The sequence below is a fragment of the Onychostoma macrolepis genome, chromosome 24 (assembly GCF_012432095.1).
Source record: "Onychostoma macrolepis isolate SWU-2019 chromosome 24, ASM1243209v1, whole genome shotgun sequence".
In the NCBI taxonomy this organism is placed as follows: Eukaryota; Metazoa; Chordata; class Actinopteri; order Cypriniformes; family Cyprinidae; genus Onychostoma; species Onychostoma macrolepis.
This window is the reverse complement of record NC_081178.1, coordinates 407,782-435,451: the sequence shown is the minus strand read 5'-3', so window position 1 is coordinate 435,451 and position 27,670 is coordinate 407,782. Positions and strand designations below refer to the sequence as shown.

The 27,670-nt window shown below is 36.7% G+C and overlaps 2 protein-coding genes across 2 annotated transcripts; one reads left to right on the top strand and one right to left on the bottom strand.

Moving 5' to 3' along the window:
- The first annotated feature begins 811 nt into the window (after positions 1-811).
- Positions 812-19,106, top strand: LOC131533302 (protein APCDD1-like). Its single transcript, XM_058765561.1, has 5 exons — positions 812-1,135; positions 1,369-1,513; positions 4,300-4,687; positions 14,439-14,754; positions 16,323-19,106. Exons 1-5 carry the CDS (start codon positions 1,096-1,098, stop codon positions 16,733-16,735), a joined length of 1,302 nt encoding a protein of 433 aa, XP_058621544.1. The 5' UTR covers positions 812-1,095; the 3' UTR covers positions 16,736-19,106.
- Positions 19,107-19,239: 133 nt separating this feature from the next.
- On the bottom strand, positions 19,240-26,947 carry vapa (VAMP (vesicle-associated membrane protein)-associated protein A). The gene is made up of 6 exons (XM_058765562.1): positions 26,605-26,947; positions 25,185-25,337; positions 24,261-24,364; positions 23,005-23,085; positions 22,772-22,927; positions 19,240-20,097 (listed from the first exon to the last, which is right to left on the bottom strand). The coding sequence occupies exons 1-6, from the start codon at positions 26,660-26,662 to the stop codon at positions 19,933-19,935; spliced, it is 717 nt and encodes a 238-aa protein (XP_058621545.1). The 5' UTR covers positions 26,663-26,947; the 3' UTR covers positions 19,240-19,932.
- Positions 26,948-27,670: the final 723 nt, after the last annotated feature.

Genomic DNA, 27,670 nt, shown 5'->3' with positions numbered 1-27,670 from the left:
AACATGGTACAGTTTCATATCATAAAACAGATATTCAGAAGCGGGTTAATGACTGGCTGTGTGTTCAACTGCTTTGAAGAGTTTCTGACTTCATGCGAGGCGCCTGATTGTTTCAAAAGTTTCATGTCATTAAAATGAAATACAAAAGAAGAGTAAAAAATTCATAAGATCTGAAACAGCTTACAGTCAGAACAGAATCAAGTCTTAATTTCTGCTTCTGCTGCCAGACAAACTCCTGCGCTGTAATATCATAATGAGAAACTTCCCAGACAAACCCACACCTGCTCTTATGTACCTGCGCAGATCACGACACACACACACACACACACACACACACAGTGACTCATAAGATCACTGTGATTGAATCCGAGTCCTGCTGCGGTCCGATCCATCAGAGAGCGCGCCCACGACTGCGCTCCGCGGGGGAGAAGTGCGATTCATTTGAGTCGGTTCATTCGGACGATTCATTTTAGATGAACGTGTTCATAGAGCGGAGCGTCACTGAATCCTTTGATTTATCACTCAAATGTGTCTTTTTAAAATCTCTGTAGTCATATTGCTGCTTGTAACTACGTTTTTAATCGGGTTATATAGATTATTTTAAATATTGTGTTCCAATGCTATTGTTAAAAACAAAATTAGCAATACATTTCCTAGTTAATAATATTCAAGTAATGTGAATTATTCCAATTATTGTAAACAATATTGTTCCCGTCTCACAGTTCTACTTCTAACAAAGTGATTCCGTGCAGTCGACTGATTTTCGTTTTGACCGAGTCTTTAAAAGAATCGGTTGAAACGAACGGCTCGTTCGCGAGTCGAGCTTCGCTACAAGCGGAGATTCTCCTCAGACTGAAGTCAGAAATGAAAGGTGTCGCTCTCGCAATGACGCTCGCACTCCTTCCTCTGCTCTGCGTTTACGCTCTTTCTGGACTCTAAAGGCTGATTCTGAGGATGTAACGACGAGGAAAATCACGTTTATTCTTTACAGAGCGGATGTGAAACTTTAACGCGTTTAACATTCTCATCTTCTTCACGAGAATCGTCTGCTACGTGAAACTTTCTGTGATTTTTGTGAGAGGATTTGTTGTTAAAATGTTGTTTTTATATCCTCTCGTCATTCTGCTTTCTTCTGGTGAGTAACTTGGTGGTTTTTATGCCTTGAATATTAATATTCCGGTAGAAGTCTATGAGGGGCGTAAAAGAATCGTTTGCCACTGACTGAATCAAATGTGTGAGATTTGAAGATTTGAACGCATTCGGTTTGAATAAAGATGTTGATCAGGTCATTCTCAGTCATCCAGTGACCATCTCTGATGATTACGCGCGTGCGTGTGTGTGTGTGTGTGTGTGTGTGTGTGTTCACAGTGAGTGTGTGTGTGCTGGTGCTCGGTTCTGATCCGGTTCTTCTGGACCAGAGGAACAGGTGTCACTCCAGACTCAAACAGCTTCACGGACAGCAGGTGACCGTTCACACACCGCCCAACATCACCGGACACTGGGTGTCCAACAGGTGACTCAAACTCAATAATGCTCATTAAATTCATCCTAATCAGTGATCATACTACCCAGATTCTTTGGTTTGTGGAAGTATATTGATATCTATCACACTGGAGCAGCATAATCTGGTTAAAGCATGATTGAAATGTTTTGGAATTCGTGATATTTCACTAATAAGCATATATTTGCATTTATGCATTGAGTAGATGCTTTTATTCAAAGCGACTGACAATAAAAGTGCATCAGAGACAACGATATTTACAGTATATACAGTGCCACTAATCTAGATTTCTAATATACATGGTGAGGTATAATCTGAATATTATTACAACAGATATCAGCATACCTTCCCACACTGTACATTAAGACATGCATTACAATTTTATGAAATTTTATGTTTGAACATGCAAATGAGGCATTCTCTAATTAAATATGCACTAATTTGCATACATTCCCAGAACAGAAATCTGAAGATTGGATGAATCCAGGTTCATAATTCTTGTTTGATTTTGTTTTTCCGGAGGTGATTCTGAATTTCTCTTTTATCACTCCATAAATCAGAAAATACTGTCAACAGACACATTTTCACCATGTTTTTAGGAGTGAAATGTTTATAAATCAGTGTGAATGAAATATGAACAGAATATAGAGAGGAATAAAACACGAATAGTGAAGGTGCAATAAAATAAACACTTAAATGTGTATTTTGGATGTTTTCTTTCCTCTAGTCTAAAAAAAGACATATTATAGAATTATAAAAATAGACCACAAACTGAGCAGAGCGTGAGAACACGCTGGTTTCACCTGTAGTGTCTTAACAGCGTTTCTGTGGGTCTTAAAAAGTCTTAATTGCACAAATCAAGGCCTTAAAAAGCTCTTAAATCCAAGCAGAAATTCTTAATAAAGTCGTGCATTAAATGTTGCATACACTGCAAAAAATAAATCAAGATGCATTTACTTGAGATGCGAAATGAAGACATGAAGTCTTGTTTTCAGAGAAATTTGTTTCTTAAAATTTGTCAAAGGTACATTTTCCGACTCTATTGGCAGATATTTGTTCTTGTTTTTATCACAAACTCATTTTGTTTTGTTTATTTAACAAAAAATAATGCGTACAATATGTGTTAAAATGTGTCGGAATGTTGCAAGACTGAACCAGTTTCCATGGTTACCACTACAGTAAACATTTTAACCGTGTAAACAAAATTATAACCTAATAAGTTGCAATTAAGGCATATTGAATGTTTAAATGTGTTTCAAATATAAAGTTAAGTGGGTATCATTTAATAATTTAAAAGTTCAGTTTAGAAGTATCGGTATCGGCCTTTAAAAGTATCGGTATCATATCGGAAAGTGTTGACCGCAGCATTAAATTTAGGTCTGTAAAAAATTTTATGCGATTTTACAGTGTTGCACATTATAACCAATCACACACGAGTCTGTTGAGCTTATGAACGCAGTGGCCAATCAGAGGCGTTCAGATGAGTTTTTTGCTCTCTGACTGAATTCAGCACGAATTCTCTCATCATTAACAACAAACTGCAGATGTACGAGATTCATTCATCAAACCGAGTATAGACCGCTTTACTGAGTATAAGCAGAGTTTTCTGAGAGCGCTTAAACTGAAGTCAGTCATAATGTTCTTTGTTCGCTTTCTCTGTGTATTCGTTTGAATAACTGTGGAAAGTACAGGTAATAAAAAAAATGTATTCATTACCTCATCTGTGAACATCCCCTGCATAGCGTCATCAAACTTCACCTTTCTTATTGTTTAGAAAATGCCAACCTCTAGCAGCGAAAACGTACATATTGTGCCTTTAAAGAGTCAGTTCACCCAAGCAGGGTTGAACTAAACTAACCTGATTTAACCCTTGCGCGTCAATAAAAAAAAAAATTACACATAGGTCCATAGTGGACAAAAATGTCCGTGTCAAAAAACTGTCATAAAAATCTGAATCTGCCTGCGGCAGATTATTGGTGAAGTAAAAAATGTTTAAAAAGTGAAACAAAAAAAAAACGTTATAGAGGTTTAAGTTTATGAAAATGATTTATGAACAATATTTTATATAAAATATATATTTTATGAAACATGTTGAACTCTAAACCTGCTAGAAAATCAAAGCCATAAATCTAAACAAGTTGTGTTCCAAATTTGAGGTTGATATCTCAAAAAATGAGTTTTCAGTAAGATATTGTTTGGGCGCAGTACCATATTTTCTCCATTAGATGCCAGCAAAACTCCGCTGGTGCACACAGTGCTTGGGTTTGTTTCTCTCTCAAATATTACAAGAACACACACATACTTTTTTTATGACACACATACAAACCACACTCCATCCGTACCAACACACCCACACAATTACAGCTGCATTATTTATCTATTTGGCTCTATAATATGCAGCAGAAAACAGCAATAAAGCGAGTATTTGCTTTATAGGCCAAACCCGAAAAAATGGCACCATCTGGTAAAAAATAGTAAAAAAAAAAATTCTGAAGCCTTGCCAACAGAATGAAAGCTTATTAACAAACATTGCATCATTTTACAGTTAAATTGTGATTAAAAATAGCAGTTTTAATGAGTATATTTTTATCCTTAAGGTCCTAAGAGGAATTATTTTTTGTACCTAGTGCAAAAGAGATTTATTAAAGAAAATGGGGTGAAATAGTAAAATTCCAATAAAAATACACATCTGTGCCAAAATTTATGCAGCTGGCAATAATAATAAAAAAAAACCTGAAAAGGACAAAAATGTCCAAAAGGTGGCACAAGGGTTAAAGCTTGTATTGTCATGATTGCAGCTGCGAGGTGCGACCCGGTCCGGAGTTCCTGACCCGCTCCTACCGCTTCTTCCCCAACGGCAGCTTCCAGGCGCTGCAGTTCTTCTACCGGGACCCTGACTGCAGCGAGCCCAGCTCCAGCCTGCTGATCCGGGGCAGCGTCCGGCCGCAGCGGGGCTCCTGGCTGGTGCACGGAGGGACGTTCAGCGAGGTGCATGTGAGCCGCGTCCAGCTGCAGTGCCTGCAGACGACCTGCGACCCGGATCCGGACCGCAGCATGCAGGAGCTGACGCTGATGCGCCTGGAGCTCAGGGCCGAGGAGCTGTTCCTGGGAGACGTCCACACGGAGCGCGCTCAGAGGAGCCTCCACCAGCCCGCGGGTTACCAGAGCCCCCTGCGGAGCGCCAAGGTCAGGACACTGCGGCCCTCGCAGGGCATTAATATTAACCCGGAGCGAGGACACAAGCACTCGGAATAGAATATCGTGCAATGCAGTCTCTAGTTTTTTTCAGCTGCTTACACTTTTTTTTTTTACGTCACACACAAATCCAAGAATTGCACACAAAATGCAAAATGCATCACATCTCTTGCAAAATTAAGCACTGCATTCAAAATATCACAAACACATCTCAAAAGCAGACCCTTTGTCTTATGCTGCAAACACCTTTGCCATAATATTGTATTTTTGGATATACAGTCAAACCAAAAATGATTCAGACACCAGATATGATAGCGGGTGCAGGACACTGTAGTTCATTTGTGTGAGTGAGGAGAGCAAAATAAAGTGAACTGTGACACATTATAACCAAAAGACCTTCATACAGTGGACGACCAGTAAAACTGATAAAACATTCAGACACTTTGAGCTGAGCGTGTTTTGCTGAAGTGTTTTTCTTTAATTGCTAATGTGACCTTTTTACACACAGACTGAACACAATTAACCCGTTTAATCCCAGATTTTTTCCAGACATGAAAATGTTCAAACGATGTGTCATTAGTAACCCTTTGAAATAATCAATAATTATTTTTTTGGAAAAGTGTCTGGAAAAACTGTGTTTTATGGTCGGTGGGATAATGTTTATACTGAATTAACATATTTCTGCAGTCATCTCAATTGTTATATATCTTAGCCCAGCTATTTTAAACTGTTTCTAGGGCTACTATTATGCATAAAAAACCCTATACAACATTGATAGAACAAAAATACAACCATCAACATATATCATGTGTAACACATATCAAGTTTTTATAACTTTAACAGCTGACAGCTATTTAACTGAATTCATTACATTCCTTTCTATCAAAGTTATTATCAAGATCAATTAGTTCTGACGCAGTTTAACTCTGAGCTCTTCTCATATATTCTAAACTATAGTGAATAAACTGTGAATATAATGTGAGAAATGTTGAAGGTGTCTGAATAAATTTAGCTTTGACTGTATTATATAAACAGAGTTATTAAAAACCTAAAGCTCTTCTTTCATGAGCTCATGTGTGTTTCTCTTCAAGACTGAAAGTAATTGGCAGAGAGATTCGTGACAAACACGAAAGTGCATTTGTGTTATGAATACAGTATTACACAGAACTAAAGAAAAACACATCAAGCATGTAGACGTGTGTTTATTGATTGGTTGAGATTTTTTTGATAGTGAATTGTGTGTTGTGTTTTGAGTCAAAGGCTGATAATTAGTGCATGTTTTGCAGATTTGGTGAGTGTTTCTGCTGTTTGAGTGACAGCTTTCAGAAACTGTGTGACAAGGAAAGATTCTGTGTTTAAGCAGTCAACATGAAATCATTTAGTTTGTAATGCATGTAAATAACTTGCTTAGTTTGACCGACCGCCGTTTTTAATCAACCTTCATCCCATTTCACAAAGAAATATGTTATAAAATGACTTTAAATGATTTAAAATGAGACAAAAGACGTATTAAAATACACTAAAACAACTAAAAATCAGGATGTTTTATTTTAATTCATTTTTCTTTCAAGAAATGATTTAAAATAAGACAAAACAACCATTAAAATAGACTAAAACAACTAAAAATCAAGATAAACAACTGAAAATGTTTTATTTTAATTAACAAAATAAGCATTAAAATACAACTAAAAATCAAGATGCATTTTATTTGAATTCATTTTTTAAGTAAACAGTTTAAAATAAGACAAAACAAGCATTAATATATGTCCTGGAAATGAATACAGTCTTAAAACTCCATGTGCATTTTTCATACAAATATACACTTTTCTAGTCATGCAAAACCCTAAAATATTTTATTGGAAAAACATTTTTATTCTCATCCTGTTTCCCTCAGAAATATGTCTCGTTACAGACGTCAGATGTTTCATGTGGACTTTAACTGTGATTATAGAAGCTGTGAGATGATTGAAAATTATTAGTATTTATTTAGTAAAAATATGTGTTGGATGGTCAAAGTTGAAAGTGTGGACACGCTTGAATGAATTTGTTTCTCTTGATCTCAAAAAGCTTTGAAACTAAAGCAGAGGTTCGTAGGGCCTCAAGATGACTTTAAATGATTAGTAAAACAGTTCATACATGAGTCTAAAGAGCAAAGGAGCCGAACGCAGACCGATAAAATAAAACCCGACGAAGCTGAAAAATACATGAAGCTTTTGACAGAAGAATGATTAATTCATGAAGTGCCATGTTCGCTGAAGTAAAAGTCTGTATAATACATAACATTGTACTTAATTTGGGATGTGACATTGTCTGTGATTAATTCATGCGAGCCGCCGGCTGTCACGGCCTCCGCACATTACACATTCATTCATCCGGTGTTACCCGTCCACTCCTCGGGTCTACTTCACTACATCTGACCCTGCAGCACAGAAGCAGTCATAAGCAGCAGCTATATCTGCAGCAATAGACAACAATACACTGTATGGCTCAAAATTATACATTTCTCTCTTATGCCAAAAATCATTAGGATATTAAGATCATGTTCCATGAAGATATTTTGTAAAGTTCCTACCGTAAATATACCAAAACTTCATGTTTGATTAGTAATATGCATTGCTAAGAACTTCATTTGAACAACTTTAAAGGTGATTTTCTCAATATTTAGATTTTTTTGCTCCCTCAGATTCCAGATTTTCAAATAGTTGCATCTCAGACAAATATTGTCCAACAAACCATACATCAGTGGAAAGATTATTTATTAGTGCTGTCAAGCAATTAATCACATTCAAAATAAAAGTTTTGTTTGCATAATATACTCTGTGTTCTGTGTATATTTATTATGTATATATAAATACACACACATGCATGTTTATATATTGAAAATATTTACATATCTATATTTATGTTCATAGAATTTATATTGAAAATAAATATATTTAATATATAAACAACATATTTTTCCGAAATATATAAACATGCATGTGTGTGTATTTATATATATATATATATACACACATAATAAATGTACACAGCGCACACACATATATTACACAAACATTTTGGATGCGATTAATTGTTTGACAGCACTAATATTTATTCAGCTTATTTATTCAATCTCAAAAAATTGACCCTTATGACTGGTTTTGTGCTCCGGGGTCACATATTACAAATAAATCCTAATCTAATCAAGACAAACTATATATCGTTGGAAAGATTAATTTATGACAAGAGTGCACCTCAGAACAGCAGTTCTGGTCACAAACAGTTTTTCTTCGTGGGCTCATCATAAATTATAAATCAGTTGAAAGATTAAAACCTCAAAAGTCATCTTGTGAAACCATTTTAAAATCAGACATGGCATTACCATGCAAATGGCACATCAAAATCATATTACAAAATGTTTTTGTTCATGAATTATTATAACAGTTGAAGTTTGGATGCCGTCTGTGTTCCTGGTTAAAGCGTGTGATTCGAGCCGCTCTTCAAAGGGAATGTGGAACTGGTGTTTGCGAAGGCCAGCGCTGTGGATCGCGGCTCTATCCGAGCGCCGAAGCTGAGAGATGAGCTTTTTCTGATGGATTCATTTCTTTCATGTGCGCGGCCCCCCCGCCGGCGCTCGCCGCAGCTGAAAGAGGCCGGGAAGCATGTAATGCAATGTTAATGCATTCTAGTTCGGGCTGAATTATTGATGGCCGGGCCGGCTCCGGTAAGCGAGCGGACACGTGTCGAGGAGCTCTCCGATTGATTGAGATTAAATCAAAGCCGCTCTATAATCGAGGGACGCCGGGCTCTGAAGTCATAATGACGGCTTGAATCGTGATGACAGAATTATGATTCAGAACTGTCCTTGCGTCTGTCAGCTGCTCTCGACTCTTGAACTCTGCTGTCGCCGCCGGATTGATCTGTACATGCTAACTTGAGCGCTTAGCGTAGTGTTACTTCTGTATCGTTGATTAACATTATAGATTCTGTTGATATTTTAAGCACTTTAAGTTTAGTTAGAGTTTTAGTAAATTTGTCATATATTATTATTCATATGTTTTATTTATTTAGTTTTATTTGAGAAGTTAAACTAAACAAAACTAGCTGACATAAAATATTTGTTTTCTATTTTATTTCAAGAAATAAAATGTTTATGGTTTTGGTTTTAGTGTAGTTAACTATAATAATGCTGGTTTAACTTCTACTGGTTTGTCACCAGCATAATGTTAGTTTTTGTTGAAATCAGTCTCTAGTTTTTGACACTTTTTTTTTTTTTTTTTACTGATGCTTCCAAAGTTTATTACAATAAAAATGGCTTATGATACACTGTTTCTGTTCACTTTTATAAGTAACTTTCCTGGATTTAATTTGTGTTAAAAATGTTAACACTTTAAGTAAAAATAAAAATAGTGTAGATTTGGATGCATCATCAAGAATATCTTGACTACAAACCAATCAATACATTATATAACATTGTTTCCAGCAAAAGTGTGTTTAAAAATATATAAAGATACTTTATTGCAAATTTTTGTTTTGTAAAAAAAAAAAAAAGGGAACAAAAAGTAATTGGAACATGCACCAAGGTCATGGGTTCGGTTCCCAGTGACTGCACGCATAGCTTGAATTCAGTGTATGTCACGCTGGTTAAAAGTGTCTGCCAAATGCATAAATGTAAATTTAGAAATATAAATATTTGCAGCAGATACAAAATGCAAAATAAAAGCGGATCATTCGTTTGCAGCGGGGTGAGCTACAGATGTAAAAATGGCATGAGGCAGTCTTTATCGTTGGTGTGTGATGTTCATATTCTCCAGATGAGTTACCGGTGACCCGGTCAGTCACCTGCCGCTCTGCCGGTTCAGTTCTTGCTTGTGCTGGAAGGGTTTTGTTGCATGTTAAATCAGATTCATATGTGCTGAATAATCAGGATCTCTCCGGCTGCGTCGCATGGATGTCTGTGTGAAGCAGAATCAGATAACCTCTGAATGATTAACCAGTTTAATATGTCAGGTCAAGTTTATTTATATAGCGCTTCTTACAACACCGTTTGCTTCACAGCAGCAGTAAAGACACGAACCGTGTCAAAGTTTTTCAGCCAGGATTCAGTGTTTTCAGATATGATGTTCAGCGTGTTCAGTCAGTGCCATCGTTCCTCGTGGATATTTGATTTTCTCGTGGTCTGTCTCATACCCACCCCCTTCGTTCTTTGGTCTTTATTTTCTCTGGTAAACCAAAAATATATACTGTGGCAAAAATAAAAAATTCTTTATTAAAAATTATTAATTGCAACTTTTTATATCACAATTATGTTTTTTTTTTTCAGAATTGTAAAAATGGCAAAATAAAGTCAAAATTGTGAGGTAAAGTCAGAATTGCAAAATATAAAATAAAAATTTTAAAATATAGTCAAAACTGCGATATGAAGTCAAAATTGCAAAATATAAAATAAAAATTGTAAAATAGTCAAAATTGTAAAATATAAAATCAAAATTGCAAAATATAAAATCAAAATTGCAAAAGTCAAAATGGCAATATGAAGTCAAAATTGTGATTTAAAGTCAGAATTGCAAAATATAATCTAAATTGCATGATATAAAGTCAGATTTGCAATATGGTCCGTGTTCATTCGTTTTTTGATTTAAAATTGAAAAAAGAAACATGAGAAAACGGCACCATTTTCGTTTTTCGTTTTTTCAAAAAAAAGAAAAAAACAAGAAATTGCCTTGATTTGCCGTTTTTACATTCAGGGGCAGAAAATGGATAAACAGCTTGAATGTTCGATTTCCACGTGTGGGAGGGAATTAAACGCCCCATTTCACTGATTGGTCAAGCAAGGATCAAATGGTGCCGTCATCATGTCGTCTTCAGTTTTGTGCAACAGAATAAAAGTGTTTATTGCAACTCCTGCATTCATCTCCCTCTCATCAAACAACCAGACTAACAAGTGGCTTGACACAAACCATACTGGGGCAGCGCCTAGACAGGGCTTACTTCTGTGTAGGCATAGATTCTATACGGCAAATATTAGGTGCTTATTGCAGAAATATGTATGTATCTCAGATCTACAGCCACGTTACCCTTTTAGTCTATTTCTTTGGCGCACCGCACATTTTATTTAGCTGTCCAGTTATCAAAATCTGTGTGGCAAAGCTGCGTGACATTTACATTATACTGAAGTGCAGACCAGTATCGATTTTAGTGTGAATATAAAGCTATCTTATCGTTTTGATTATTATTTTGATTTTTTTTTTTTCATAGAGAAGTTTATATGATACTGTCATAATATACTGTCATATAAATGCATTAACACAGCAATTTGGAATGGAATTAGATTAATATTTTAAACAAAAACATTTTGAATGGCCTACAGAAATATGAAATGAGTGACAAAATGAAACAATTGGATACTTGAATTATGAAGGTTGCATCGCCAGTAGGTGGCGGCAAGTCATTGTGTTGATGAATGAGTCAGAGTCATTTCATTGAACCACTCGCTCAAACGATTCATTCAAAGACTCGGATTCATTCAAGAACGAAACGCCTGTGTTTTAAGTCAAATAAAACAGACTGTTTTGTGTCTAAAATGAAATCAATTTATACTCATTATTAATGAAACTGTACTGTCTAAAATAAAAGTTATGACTGCTGGATATACTAAAATCAATACTGCTCTGCGCTTCACTATAAAGTAAATGCATTCGCCCCGTGTTGTCCAGTGCATCACGCAGCATTGCTACACAGATTTTGATAACTGGACAGCTAAATAAAATGTGCGGTGCGCCAAAGAAATAGACTAAAAGGGTAACGTGGCTGCAGATCCAAGGTACATACTTCTGCAATAAGCATCTAATAATTGCAAAAGTCAAAATTGTGATATGAAGTCAAAATTGTGATATAAAGTCAGATTTGCAATATAAAGTCAAAATTGCAAAATATAAAATCAAAATTGCAAAATATAAAATCAAAATTGCAAAAGTCAAAATTGTGATATGAAGTCAAAATTGCAAAATATAAAATCAAAATTGTAAAAGTCAAAATTGTGATATGAAGTCAAAATGGCAATATGAAGTCAAAATTGTGATGTAAAGTCAGAATTGCAAAATATAATCTAAATTGCATGATATAAAGTCAGATTTGCATAAAATCTAAATTGTAAAATAGTCAAAATTGTGATATGAAGTCAAAATGGCAATATGAAGTTAAAATGGCAAAATATAAAATCAAAATTGTAAAATATAAAATCAAAATTGTGATATGAAGTCAAAATGGCAATATGAAGTCAAAATGGCAAAATATAAAATCAAAATTGTAAAATATAAAATCAAAATTGCAAAATAGTCAAAATGGCAATATGAAGTCAAAATTGTGATGTAAAGTCAGAATTGCAAAATATAATCTAAATTGCATGATATAAAGTCAGATTTGCAATATAAAGTCAAAATTGCAAATTAGTCAAAATTGCAAATTAGTCAAAATGGCAATATGAAGTCAAAATGGCAAAATATAAAATCAAAATTGCAAAAGTCAAAATTGTGATATGAAGTCAAAATGGCAATATGAAGTCAAAATGGCAAAATATAAAATCAAAATTGTAAAATATAAAATCAAAATTGCAAAATAGTCAAAATGGCAATATGAAGTCAAAATTGCAAAATATAAAATCAAAATTGCGAAATATAAAATCAAAATTGCAAAAGTCAAAATTGTGATATGAAGTCAAAATGGCAAATTAGTCAAAATTGCAATATGAAGTCAAAATGGCAAAATATAAAATCAAAATTGTAAAATATAAAATCAAAATTGCGAAATATAAAATCAAAATTGCAAAAGTCAAAATTGTGATATGAAGTCAAAATGGCAATATGAAGTCAAAATTGTGATATAAAGTCAGATTTGCAATATAAAGTCAAAATTGCAAATTAGTCAAAATTGCAATATGAAGTCAAAATGGCAAAATATAAAATCAAAATTGTAAAATATAAAATCAAAATTGCAAAATAGTCAAAATGGCAATATGAAGTCAAAATGGCAAAATATAAAATCAAATTTGTAAAATAGTCAAAATTGTGATATGAAGTCAAAATGGCAATATGAAGTTAAAATGGCAAAATATAAAATCAAAATTGTAAAATATAAAATCAAAATTGTAAAATAGTCAAAATTGTGATATGAAGTCAAAATGGCAAAATATAAAATCAAAATTGTAAAATATAAAATCAAAATTGTAAAATAGTCAAAATTGTGATATGAAGTCAAAATGGCAAAATATAAAATCAAAATTGTAAAATATAAAATCAAAATTGCAAAATAGTCAAAATGGCAATATGAAGTCAAAATTGCAAAATATAAAATCAAAATTGCGAAATATAAAATCAAAATTGCAAAAGTCAAAATTGTGATATGAAGTCAAAATGGCAATATGAAGTCAAAATTGTGATGTAAAGTCAGAATTGCAAAATATAATCTAAATTGCATGATGATGTAAGGTCCAGGAATTAGGTCCAAGGACGGTATCCAATCGTGGGTGAAGGTTTCCTGCGTGTTCGGCCTTTTCAGCGCGCAAAGTTATTCAGTCTAGGTTAACTTCAAATCTGACTCCATTTTATTATAACCTCGAATTTAGGTTGAAATGCAAATTGGTTGTTTGTCTATTTCTAATTAGTATTCTTCTGATATTTGATTATTCTGGTGACTCTTTACTTTATATTTACTCGTTCATTCAGGTGCTCATGTCTCTAACAAGGATACAACATATTCTACTAGAGTCAATCATTACAGAGTAAAACAGAATAAGATCAAATGTAACAATTTATTATCAGTCAGGTAAATATGTATTATGTCAATTACATAGCCAATTCAGAGATATCAATACAAAACATCGAATTCTCAAAGATAAATCTACGAGTAAAAGATGCATACCTGACTTTATAGAAATACATAGTGTGAAGTATAGAGACACCACACTACGGGCTTCTGGCTACAGATCGCCCCGATCCTTTTGCAACACTTCCTTAAGTACCTCAGACCAAGACCAGCATCCCCCGAGACGGAGACAGGAGCTAACGATTGGAATTTGCATTGACGAGTTTACACCTTTTGGGACAAAAGGTAATTTTGCATAGAAACCACTGGAGACTGACCCGCCCTCTACAGTCTGCAAAACATCTCTAAACTCTCAGGATCTGGATTACCTTTTAGTTTACTTCTTATAAGAATAAGACCATTGTACCAGTCGCCCTGAGACCATTCAAATGATACCAAACATGACTGTTAATATCACTTGCATTAATGTAGAACATTATATTCCACTATTGACCATTCTGAGTGAGCTGAGTGAAGGGAAGGAAGGGTGAGGGGAAGGAACTGATGCGTATGTGAGAGAGGCGTTTTCATGCATTTTCTCTCAGTGGGATGTGGAGACAGATGTCTGTATGTTAATATTAATATATAATGTTGGTGTTGTTCATCTCAGAAGTTCAAAGTGTCTGAGGTTCTGTAATTCTTACAATATGAAGTCAAAATTGTGAGATAAGATAAAAAATGCTTGATGCAAAGTTAGAATTATGAGATACAAAGTAAAAATTGTGTGATATAAAGTCAGAATTGCGTTATAGTCAAAATTGTGATGTAAACTCCGAATTGAAATGAGAATGAGTGCATGCTGGGATGTGATCGGATGATTTAAAGCGTGTCTGTATGGCTGGATGTAGAATAAGACTGGAGTCACAGGAAGATGATGTGTGTGGGATCTGGCTTCCAGGCCGAGTGCCGCGGAGTCTGTCAGATCGTGTCTTCGGCGGATCTTCATCATCCTCCGGTGCTGCCGGCTCGGCCCGAGCGTCCGGTGCGTCTGCAGGGAAGCTGGGTCAGCACACGGTGCGAGGTGCGTCCGGGCGTCCTCTTCCTCACCCGACAGCTGACCTTCCACGAGGACAGCCAGACCTGGACCGGACAGTACGACCACTTCTCTGACCCCGTCTGCCGTCACCCCACCTTCAGCATCTCGGCCAGCGGACGCTACAGCCGCGGAGCTCCATCTGCAGCCATCGGGGGCGCCGTCGAGTTCACCTTCACCGGTCAGTCCCCATTAACACATCACTCAAATACTGACATACTGACCACAACACTAGTGATAAAGCTGATAAATAAGCTTTCCATTGATGTGTGGTTTGTTAGCATCTGACAATATTTGAAAATCTGGAATCTGAGGGAGCAAAACAATCTAAATATTGAGAAAATCATCTTTAAAGTTGTTCAAATGAAGTTCTTAGCAATGCATATTACTAATCAAAAATGAAGTTTTGATATATTTACGGTAGGAAATTTACAAAATATCTTCATGGAACATGATCTTAATATCCTAATGATTTTTGGCATAAAAGAAAAATGTATAATTGTGACCCATACAATGTATTGTTGGCTATTGCTGCAGATATAGCTGCTGCTTATGACTGCTTCTGTGCTGCAGGGACACAGATGCAGATCAGGCTCTGTATTTGCATACATTTCCAGAACATAAATCTAAACATTGGATGAATCCAGGTTCATAATTCTTGTCTGATTTTGTTGTCATATTAGAGTTAAAGGTTTTTCCGGAGGATTTCTCTTTTTATCACTCCATAAATCAGAAAATACTGTCAAAAGACAGAAAGCAAACATATTTTCACCATGTTTTTAGGAGTGAAATGTTTATAAATCAGTGTGAATGAAATATGAACAGAATATAGAGAGGAATAAAACTGTAAAGAGAAAAACTCCTTAAAGATATGGATTGGAATTGACGCAATAAAATTAACACTTAAATGTGTATTTTAGATGTTTTCTATGAAAGCTTATTTCCACACGGAATAAAATAATAATTGGCACTTTTTCATCTCACAGACTTTTTTCTCAGAATTGCAAGACATTACAACATTCCCATTCCTTGTTTTTCTTGCTGAGCATAATTCTTCTCTATTGGGTGGATGTTTCGGAGCAAAAACATTCTTTACAGAGACACGCGTCACAGAACAGTGTCTATAAGCTGCTGTGTTTTTAGAAGCTGTCGACACAGAAAACAGTCTTCTGTTGCTCTGAGAACTGCGGCCGCTGGAGGGAAACGTAATCGCTGACAGCAAACATTCATTATTTTGAACCATGTCACAGGATTATTTCACCGCTCCTCGTGAACCTGAGATACTGAGAAACTACATCTGATTGGTCAGCGCCTCTGTTCCTTCCTTTTGTTTGAGAAATGACCCAACGTGAAATACCCCGACATCTATAACTATTTGTGTCCTTAAATGCTTTTTTCTGTGTCGACAGCTTATAAAAACATAGTTGTGTGTGTTTCAGCTTGTTTGCTGTACACCTCGTCACACAGCAGCTTATAGACACTGTTCTGTGTTTGTTTGTGTGTGCTCAAATAAAGTGCATCCATCCATGTTTTGTTGAATGAAAACACGCATTCACTGCCATTATAACACTTGGAAGAGCAGGATCATTTTAATATAACCCTGACTGGAAAGTCATGTACACCTAGCGTGCCTCGAGGGCGAGTAAACCATGGGCTAATGTTCAGTTTTGGGTGAACTAACCCTTTAAGGGGTTAAAGAAGAGTCTCCTCTCAGCTGGTGTTTGTAATGCTGTGCATGTTCTCCTGCAGTGACGCACATGATGGTGACGCCCATGGATGTGGCCACCACGTTTCTGCTGAGCGCCTTCCGAGGGCGCGAGTGTGGCGCCGAGGGCTCGTGGAAGCTAGGCGTTCCTCAGGACGTGACGTCCACCTCGGGCTGCGCTGCGCTGGGGGTCCGGCTGCCTCACATGGAGTACGAGCTCTTCCGCGCCGGCCAGGACCCGTCTGGACACAGCCTGCTCTACAACGGCCAGAGACCCAGCGACGGCTCGAGTCCGGACCGGCCCGAGCGCCGGCCCACCAGCTTCCAGCCGCCGCTGATCCGCTGCGAGAGACACGAGCGAGACCAGCCCTTCAGACTGAGTGCCGGCGCCGGACCGAACGCGCTGGACACACTCCCCGCCGCCGCCGCGCTCGTCCTGCTGCACACGCTCATGTAGACCCGCAGTTTATCCCAATCAGAGGGAAACGATAGTTGAATAACAAGGCAGTAGAAGCACCGAACTCTGGCTGTGAGGCTAAAATTTCCTGTAAACCTATCCCTCAGTTCTGATTGGTTGATGGGAATGTTGATCCAGGAACATTTGTACTTGGATAAGTTTACAGGAAATGTCAATTTTAGCCTCACAGCCAGAGTTCGGTGCTTCTACTGCCTTGTTATTCAACTATCGTTTCCCTCTGATTGGGATCAACTACAAGGAGGGGTAGGGATAGGTCTATGTTTTGGGACAATAATGTTGATCCAGGATCGTTTGCACTAGTTCATGAACAGTGTTAAGGAAAGTTACTTTTAAAAGTAATGCATTACAATTAGAGATTGTAACGGTATGAACATTTCTTATCACGATTATAGTGACGTAAATTATCACGGTATTGTTCAAATGTGCTGGAAATGTTCAAAAAGTACCGACACATAAATCACTTCAAGTTTTGTTTTTAAAATCAACAAACAATAAATAAAAAGACTTTTTGCAGCATAAACACTAAAACATTACCAATGATGTCCGGATTTTAAATGACAACATGACTGACAGCAGTTTATCTAATAACGTACGAAATGTTCAAATAAAGCTTTGGTAAATGGTAAACCTCACATTTCAGCCTTTAAATAAAGAAGAGAGTTAATTTATGTATTTTATCTGCTCCATAAATAATTCTAGAATGCTTATCCGAATTGTTTAAATGTGTAGAATCCACATGAGCTTGTTTTTCATCAACCGGTCAAAACATCAGATCTTTTCTGAAGTCAGTCAGAACCTGCAGAGGTGCATTCATATAATTAATTCATTCCTATATTCATTTCAATAACTCCCTTCACCGTGTCGAAGCGAAGCTACTCTGCTGTGCGCCCCTGAGACTGTTACTCACGACTCTGCTTTATGCTGGATAGCACTTATTTATCATCAGTTGTTCAAATCGCGCTAATCAAATACGCTTTTTAATACCTAAAAAAGTAACTACTTGCATTACTTATTACGTTACTTTTTATGGAAAGTAATGCGTTATGTAACTTTTGCGTTACTTTTTAAATCTGGGCAGGGCTTGTTTGTTTTTGATATAAACCCCCGGTTTCACAGACGAGGCTTAATCTAGTCCCAGACTAAAATGCATGTTTGAGCCGTCTCAACTAAAACATCTTGCTCTGACCGGTCTTAAAACACGCCGGTCACATTGTTCCGTCTCGAGATGCACACCTGTAACAGTTTCTTCTGAGGCATTTTTATAAAAGCTGCTTAAATGTCTTAATTTAACTAAGACCTAGTCCTGCTTAAACTAAGCCCCGTCTGTAAAACCGGGCCAGAAAGTTATATTTTTGGCAAACATAAAAGATGAAAAAAATGAAAATTAAGCACATATGTTATCTAAAGTAATTTTTGCTTATTAGTATTAATAATTGGATCATTGAGGGTCAGCAGCAAAGACACTGGTTAATAAAATGGGATTAAATACATAGTATACTTGTATTATTTAACATTTAATTATTGCAGGTTCGAGTCATATTCTGAGTTTGCTTTTCACTGTTTTTATTTATTTTGAGGTTATATCGAATCTGTTTTTTCTGTTCACATTTATTCTAGAACTACAGTAAGATCATGTTCTTACTCCTGATTTCTCTCAACATGGCAACCCCAGAGCTGTCACTCAATACATGAGAAACACAGGAACTGACGTCACTTATTTGAAAAAGTAACGTGGATATTTTCTTGTAAAAGTTGAAAAGTAATCTGATTACATGACTCACATTACTTGTAATGCATTACCCCCAACACTGTTCATGAAGCTGCTCGTACCATTTAGGAACAAAAAAGTGAGCATCCAACTTCTGTTGTTAATGAAGCTCGTGACACGTGCATGCGCTCTAATGTAGTTCCTGTTCATCCTGTACAGCGTCACACTCACTGGAGCTCATCATACATTATTTAACAGCAATTACAGTTCAAATAATGCCATGCTATCTCTAGTTTCAGACGCTCTAGAGCTGCTGATTTCATGCAGAATTGCTGTAAATATCCCAGGATTGTATTTTAGAGGACCTGATTGAAACCTCGTCTCGTGATGCCCAATGAATGAAAACATCAACTTTGGAACTAAAACCAAAATATATATAAACATTTTCATTACTTGAAATGAAATAAATGTTAACAAAAAAAAAAAAAACTATTTTTGCAACATTTATCATTTTCATAGTTTGAAAACTATATAGAGATTACAAAAATATAAATAATATTAAAGTTACAATTAATTTATTTAATTTAATTTAAAATTTAGCACAGAATATATATAAAAACCTAATTCACAATGGTAATGAAAACTATAATGAAATTTCAATTAAAATGCTGTGAATTAATTTCGAAAGAATAATGGACAATTTTGAAGGTCAGTCAAACACATTCCTGGCGCTGGATTCTGCACATTTACACAGAGACGAAGCGCAGGCAGCATGAAGAGTGTTAAAGATTCTTTATTTCAGCATGTTAAATACCACGGGACAGGACTGCAAACGTGATTCATTCAGTCAAGTTGCCTCACAATCGAACATAGAATAATTTGCATAAAGAAAACTCCATGAAATGATGGGAATCGCTTGCGTTTGTGAGGGAAACGTTCCCGGCTGACGTCGTCACACTCGAGAAAACAAACGTGGAGATGTGTGTAACGCCACCGTCCAGCAACAAGTAGCAAAGACGATCGGCTTGTGTTTGTGTGACGATGAATCTGCATTACTTCCCATTCTCTCAAAAGAATCCAAAGAACATGTACGTGACACTTAAAACATTCCATTAAACTCTTAATAAAGCACAGAGAGAAAGAGAAACACGTCCTTTTATTGATTGATAGGTTGTTTTTTCAGGTCTCTACACACACAGTGCCTCCATCGGGCTGCTAGTGATGCTCGGACAAATGGACAATTTCTTCTTCCCCGACCCCAGAGAAACCCACCCGGAACCACAGAACGGCCCGCTTCTGAGTGTGTGTGTGTGTGTGTGTGTGTGTGTGTGTACTAACCGTGTGAGAAAGGCAAGGCCTGTTTGAATGATCCTGTACACAGACACGTTTATTTCCGCTGCCGTGAGGCTCGTCTGCGCAGACGCCACGCTTATATCGACAAGAACGCACGCTCCGCTCCGGCAGAACTCTACAAGACAAACTTCCCGAGGAAGAAGCCGATGAAGATGGCGGCGATGACGACGAGCAGAGACGGCAGCGATCTGGAGGCAGGGTCTTTGCTCAGCATCGCCGACGAAGACTTGGAGACGGAGCTGTCGAACTGATTGGCCTTCCTCATCCTCAGCCCTTCGTCCTGATGAAGAGCGACACACACAATCATCATCATCATCACACCTGCCGTCTAGGCATATGCCGGTATCAAATTTTCATGTTGCGATTAATTGCTAATGCTTTTATCACGGTATACGGTATTAACACGATATTAAAATTTGTGACCCTGGAGCACAAAACCAGTCATAAAGGTTGATTTATACTGAATAAATAATCTTTCCATTGATGTATGGTTTGTTAGGATCAGACAATATTTGAAAATCTGGAATCTGAGGGAGCAAAAAAATCTAAATATTGAGAAAATCATCTTTAAAGTTGTTCAAATGAAGTTCTTAGCTATGCATATTACTAATCAAACATGAAGTTTTGATATATTTACGGTAGGAAATTCACAAAATATCTTCATGGAACATGATCTTAATATCCTAATGATTTTTGGCATAAAAGAAAAATGTATAATTGTGACCCATACAATGTATTGTTGGCTATTGCTACAAATATAGCTGTTGTCATATAACAGGTTTAATAACTTTTTTCTTATAACAAAGAGAACTGAACATTTAAATGCAATAAAGCAGTACACAAAAAAAGTATAAAATAAAAACTAGATTAAAGTGCATAAGAATTATAAACCAATAGGTTACACTTTACAATAAGATTTCATTAGTTAACCTTAGTTAATGCATTAACATTAACAATAGCTACAGAAGTGAAATAATACAAATGATAGTTGATGTTAGCTCAGGTGCATTAAATAATATGCATCTGTGACGCAGCATACAGCGGTGTCGTGCACTGTGCCCAGTGGAGGGGAAAAGTCTCCTTAAAATGCATTCAAGAAATCTGAATTTGTAATAGGCTACATAATTACTCATGATAACAATATCGTGCATGTTCAATATTGTGATATATCGCATTACCACGTCTAGTGCCGTCACTGATCTTTAATTACATTTGAGCTCGTTACGCCACCTAGTGCTCAAAGCTCTCAGACTCACATCCAACACATAACTGTGAAATAATAATCATGTTTATGAGAAACACTTCCTGTATGTTCTGGTTTTGAGTCCAAACAAAGTTCTTGTACACACTTCTGCTGATTATTATTTATAAAACGACTATGTTTAAAGCTCAAGTGTTTGAATGTGAAGAATTTAAGACAAATATACTTTAACTTATGGAAGTTATTTTACAGTACAATTGTAACTTACACCAGTAACAGCCTATATTTCTGTCTTCGATTTTAGAATTAGAGATAAAATAGCTATGCATCTCTCAGAAAAAACTGTGTGTATGAACACTTAATATTATTTTTCCCAATCACAACTTAAATTCTTTATTATTTATTAATTTATTTATTATAGTCAGTAAATTGTTCATACATTAATGCATGTTTTTGGGTAAGAATCCGTTACTGTCAATTTTTCTGGTAGACTATAATTGTTTAGCATGAATAAAGACAAAAAGAATTAAGTTTAAAAAAAATTATTATTATAATTATTATTATCCATCTGATTGGTCTCCTAAAACACAAAGTCAAAATAAAACATTTACTAAAAAAGATTTCATATTTTATTTGAAATAAATTAAAACTATAAAAAATATTTTCAGAAAAAAAAAAAAAACATCATGTGAGCATTAATGAGCATTAGAGAACCACGAACATGTTAAATTATTGATATATTAAGCTAAAATCTCGGTCGGAGTGTTTGTGAATCTCGTGTATTATTCAGGGGTGCTGCAGGATTTTTAAACTCAAATTTAAGACTTTTTAAGACCTGCACAAATAAAATGATTACCATATGAGCGGGGTAGGGCCATGTCTATGGTGCACTATTAAACTGTGAAAAGCATGATTTACAGCTCAGATACAAGTTTTCAGGAAAACAAAAAGTTCTATCAAATTATACACTTTAAGAAAATGGATGAGTCAAAAATATTAATTATCATATTAATTTAAACAATTATACAATAAGTTATTATATGAATTAAATAACATACTAACACATTTGACTGTTTAGATTTGTATAAATGAATTATCTTCTCATCGATCCACCAGTTCACATTTACAGCTCTGTGTTTGCAGGGTAAAAACGGGTCATTTTCACATTGGTCAGAACAAAAACAACCCAATGTTCCCGCCGTACCGAAGGCTGCAGTTCTAGGACACTATTTTTTGGGACAGCGCTATCTACTCCAACAGAGGAGACCTGAATCAAACATCAACAAACACATGCAATATTTCAATGAAATTAAATATTTCAAAAGGGTTACCAGCGTGTATGTTTAGGGTTAGGAGTTGGTTAGGACAATAATTAAGTGTATACAATTAAACAACTACATAAATCCTTAAAAATAATAACATACAGAACTGAATAGCAAGTGCTATAAAATAGTATGAGCCACTAATATTTAGTGATTTAGCAGATGCTTTTATCCAAAGCGACTTATAAATGAGGACAATAGAAGCAATCAAAACCAACAAAAGAGCTAAAACAAGTCTCAGTTAGCTTAACGCAGTACACCTAGCAAGGTTCTTCTCTTTTATTTTAAAGAATAGAGTAAGAACAGAGAGTGCTAGAGTTAGAGGATCTAATAAAGATGGAGATGTGTTTTTAGCCGATTCTTGAAGATGCTGGGATGGAGTCGGCAGGAGGGAACAGCCGATGTAGAAGTCTGTGAAGGTGATCTCGTACCTTGAGTTGGCGGTTTTCGTCTAGCAGCTTCCCCACTTCCGTCTGCAGCCTCTTGCACTCCTCCATGAGTTTCCTCATCTCCGTGTCGTCCAGGGACAGACCGTCGGCCTTCGAGGCGCTCAGAGCAGACGCGGATTTGCTCGATTCCAGCTCGTTCTGATCAGAGTCGGTGCAGAACGAAGGTGTGAGTAACAGTGATGGTGATTTATAATCGTGAGCAAACACACACTCACCATCTTCTCATTGTCTGAAGGCATATCAAACACACAGCGCAGCTTGGAGTCCATCAGGTCGTCCGGTTTGGCATCTTTCCACTGCAACGGTAAACACAACATTAGCAGGCTTCACTCGTCTCGCTCTAAACATAGCGTTTCCAGGGTTCAGAGGATGAAACGCTGCCGTGATCTGAGATGAAGATGCAGATGTTTGTGTCATTACTGATGAACTTTGAAACTGTTATTGATCTGAATAATGAGCTGGTTTACAACATTAGCACTGTTATTTTCCTGTTTATCTCTGCGAAGCTGCTTTGAAAAAAATCTGTATTTTATAAAGCGCTATATATAAAAAAAAAGATATTTGGGCCTAAATTAAATAATTGTTTGAATTGCATATTAAATTGACAGAGTTTGAACAAATAAATCCGATCAGATTTCTGCACTCCAAAAATAAACACAATATAATTTACTATTAACTATTTGCATCTGTTTATTTAAATAATCATATTTTTAAAATGCATTTATCCAGTAGAATCAGCATAAATCTGTTCAACTGTGACAACAGTTCAATTAATTCTGTTAAAAAGTAAGCAAATGGTTAAAATATGGCTAGATGCGGGACGAGCAATATGTAATTAGTTAAACTGCACGGGATTGAAACAAACTGGATTGATTGCTGATAAATATATTCGTTTAGGGTCCTTTTTGTAGTTGCACAAAATTCATATTTGTGTGTGTGTGTGTGAATGGAAGTATATTTTGTTTATGTATGGACAGGCGTATATGTATATATGTGCACATGTATATCTTATTTTTTTTTGGTGTAGTATTGAATATGTTTTGAAAATTTGTTTTTATATTTCTCAGGTATTTTTGAAAAATTTGTATTATCTTGCAATTTTATCCTTCAATGTACTTTCTGCTATAATTCAATCTCAGTATTGCGAAGCAGAAAAGTAAATAAACATCAAACACATTGAGTTTATTAGCACTATTACAGAAATCTGACCTGTTTCATTGATGTTTGACTGACAAATATGCATTGCATTTAAAGTTTATTAGCGCATGTTCAAACTGTGTAATCCAAATGCATGGAGATTTGTATGCAATTCTTAAATGTAGGCTTGTGTGTGTCTGTGTGTGTGTGTGTGTGTCTGTCTGTCTGTCTGTGTGTCTGTCTGTCTGTCTGTCTGTGTGTGTGTGTGTGTGTGTCTGTCTGTCTGTCTGTCTGTGTGTCTGTGTGTGTGTCTGTGTGTTGAAGATGAGCTCACCATGGCTTCCAGGTCGCTCACGTTGGGCGGCGCGAAGATGGTCTGCACCATGAACTTGTGCTTGCTCTTCTCGTTTGGGTCGTAATCAAACGGCTGCAGCATGACTGGAGGAGAGCAGAGAGAGCGTCAGGGTCACACTACACCGGATCCGCTCACCAATAGAGCTGGGTATCCAAAACCGCTTCCAAATTCCCAAGAACCTGGTGTTCGATAAGATGCCTGCATTTAAGGATTCCTGCGGCCGCATTTTAATGTGATTTAAGAGGATTTAAGCGCAGGAAGGGAAGGAGCGTCTGAAGAACAGAGAACAGCGTCTCAATCCGTGTTCGTTCTCCAAGCGTTCTGTGTGTTTCACGTTCCAGACCAGAACTGACTTCTTTCATATCAGTATATCATCATAAACACACAAACATGAGAAGGAATACGCTCGTGTGCAGTATTTATTAGATCTGTGTGCGTTCAGCGGCCTAATAAACCCGTCATTAATGAGAATCAAAGAACTAAAGAAAATCACTCGCTGATCTTGACTGAAAAACTTGACTATATTTTATTTATGAAAAGAAAACTATGCAGTGTTTTTAAGCTTTTAATTACAGTTTCTGTACCTGAAATTCAGTTCGGTTGTATTTATTTGTGCTATTGCTAATTGATTAGTTTGTTCCTATTTTATTACTGGCTGTTTACTTGTCTTTAACACTTTAATATTTGAAGTGTATATTAGTCTGTTTTGCAGTCGTGCTTTTGTTAAAAGCACAGGCAAAAGTTCCTCTTGTAGGCCTAAGTCTTCTGATGTTTGCTCGTGTTATTCAGCTGCAACAGAACGCTTTGTAAAAATGCATTTTTTATACTGGATTTTTTAATCTTATTGGAATGGATCAGATTGAAATGATCCCCAGGCCTCCTGACGCACCGGACGGGTCTCACCTGAGATGGTGACGGTGGCGCCGGGGTCGATCAGGCCGCTGTTGGGCCGCACGCAGTAGCGCCGAGGAGCTGTGGTCTTCACTTTGAAGCATACTCTTCTGTCGGACGGGTTCCTCAGCTTCAGGTTAGTGGTCACCACATCTGTGAAGGGTCCTGCACACATCAGGAGAAGCATCAGCGCTGAGTATTAGTGTTGTGATGAAGCTTCATCCGAGCGGCTCACATGTCCGCAGACCGGCGTAAAAGCAGACATGTCATTCATAAATAATGCAAAAACACCCAGGCCTCTTTCCTATCCGTACGGCACAAACGCACCCAGCCGCTTCTGATGATAAAACACACTTCCATCACGAAACTGACCCTCATAACAGGCTGCTTTGACCTGGAAGAGATGCATACAAATCTCAAAAAAAAAAAATGCATAGTTTTTAGTAAGGAAACAAAACTCAGCCAGTGCTTTAAGACCCTCAAAATACACTTTTCTTCAGATTTTTTTCACAATTATTTTTAAGAGATATAACCATTAAAAAAATGTTCCTTAATGAATTCAAAGGCATTTTATTAAGTTCATACTGATAATTCTCAGATTATATGTGTTCTTATAAATTTCATGCAATGATATATTGAAACAAAATTTCTAATCAATGTTGTGGGAAAAAAAAAAATTATATATATATATCCCAAGAATTTCTCAATTATTTTAAATGAACAAAAGGAGTAAATGCAGTAATAAAATGGTAATATTCAAAACTTTTCATTTTTTAAATTCATTAATAAGAAGTTGCTGATAAGATACAACATGGTTTTAGTTGAAAAAAAAAAATTAAGTTATGACACTTTTATAAAATAACGATTCTTTTGGTCCAAACTGACCAGAATGTAATAATACTAACGTTACAGACTTTGAATGCATTTTGAGGGTTGACAGATGTAATGTATTAAACTGAGCTGTGCTAAATAAACACTTCACACACTGAGAATGAGCTGATAAACGCTGTATTGATCATGCAGTGGTCAAGTGACGATTGCTGAACAAAATGTGTTAGTTTGTCAACAACGCGTTTCGCCTTAAAACAGCTCAGCATCGATCACCTGAGTAATACTGACAGATCTGATTCATTCAACATCTCAATCTTTAATCTGTTAATCTTTAGCTCTGATGCTAACACTGACAGCTGACCGACACCGAACACACTAACGAGTCAACAACATTCACCCTAAACACGTTTAGCAGAACGAGCTGGTATAAAACAACACTTATGTGCGCTTTCCCCCACAGGCCTGCGCATCCTCGGGCCTCGCGTTAAACGGCAGCCGAGGGAGGGGTGCAGGCATGCGGGCAGCCACGCAGCCTGGGCCCGAGGCCTCCGCGAGCCGGTTCCGCTAAAGCGGCTGGGGTTCGTGACTGAGCCGCGGTTACCTCTGAAGCGGAGGTCGCCCGGCGGGTCGAGGATCAGAATCTGCTCCAGTTTGGACATGACAGACGTTAAAACGGGACACAGTCGCGTGCTGCTCACGACGCGCGCGCGCACTCACGATCACACGCCCGCGCAGAGCGGGCACGAGCAGCAGGGCGGCTGCGCGCACGGCGGAACACGTCGCTCAGATGAAGGAGCGGCTGGAGGGTGTATTTCCTGAGCTCTTCTCTTATTTCTGTTTGTTTGGGTCTGTTTCATCGAAAGCTAAAGGCGCGGGAATGATTCGCCTCGCCTCGTCGGAGTCGCTGCGAGCGGGAAAGGCGCAGTGCGCATGCGCAGTGACCGACGATCCTTGCGCTTACGCGTCATTCTACGTGCATTTAATGACTATTATTGATACAAGATTTTCATTTTGACAATTTCACACAGAAACTGTCTTTCATTTATTCTGGACTTGCCATTATACTGAACAATTCTGGGAAAATATTGGTTCATTTATTAATTATCATTTCTAGATGTATCCATTACTTTCAAAGGAATTATTTTAGGACATTATTATGAATCTGACTCTACTAAAAGCAATGCTTGTTTTGTTATAAATTTAATTGATTTTCTTTGTAAATTTTATATCCACAAATGTAAATTCCGCATTTTCTTGTTTTTGTTTTTTTTTAAGAATTTAAAAATGTGTTTGTGTGTGTGTTAGTGTGTGTGTTAGTGTTTGTGTGTGTGTGTGTGTGTGTTAGTGTTTGTTTGTGTGTGTGTGTGTGTGTGTGTGTGTTAGTGTTTGTGTGTGTGTGTGTGTGTGTGTTAGTGTTTGTTTGTGTGTGTGTGTGTGTGTGTGTTGTGTGTGTGTGTGTGTGTGTGTGTTAGTGTTTGTGTGTGTGTGTGTTAGTGTTTGTTTGTTTGTGTGTGTGTGTGTGTGTGTGTGTGTGTGTGTTTGGGGGTTAGCTTCTGCCATGACAAATATTTACAAAATAAAGTCTGCCATATGTAACAAATAAGGCGGAAACTTATCAATTCTATTATACACTTCAACAACAACGAGAAAGAATAAAATATTTAAAA

Coding starts and splice junctions, on each gene's coding strand:
- LOC131533302 (XM_058765561.1), top strand. CDS start 1,096: ATGTTGTTTTTATATCCTCTCGTCATTCTGCTTTCTTCTG. Junction 1,136..1,368: donor CGTCATTCTGCTTTCTTCTG/GTGAGTAACTTG, acceptor GTGTGTTCACAG/TGAGTGTGTGTGTGCTGGTG. Junction 14,755..16,322: donor CGTCGAGTTCACCTTCACCG/GTCAGTCCCCAT, acceptor GTTCTCCTGCAG/TGACGCACATGATGGTGACG.
- vapa (XM_058765562.1), bottom strand. CDS start 26,662: ATGTCCAAACTGGAGCAGATTCTGATCCTCGACCCGCCGGGCGACCTC. Junction 25,338..26,604: donor GGGCGACCTCCGCTTCAGAG/GTAACCGCGGCT, acceptor TGATGTGTGCAG/GACCCTTCACAGATGTGGTG. Junction 22,928..23,004: donor CTTCAGACAATGAGAAGATG/GTGAGTGTGTGT, acceptor GACTCTGATCAG/AACGAGCTGGAATCGAGCAA.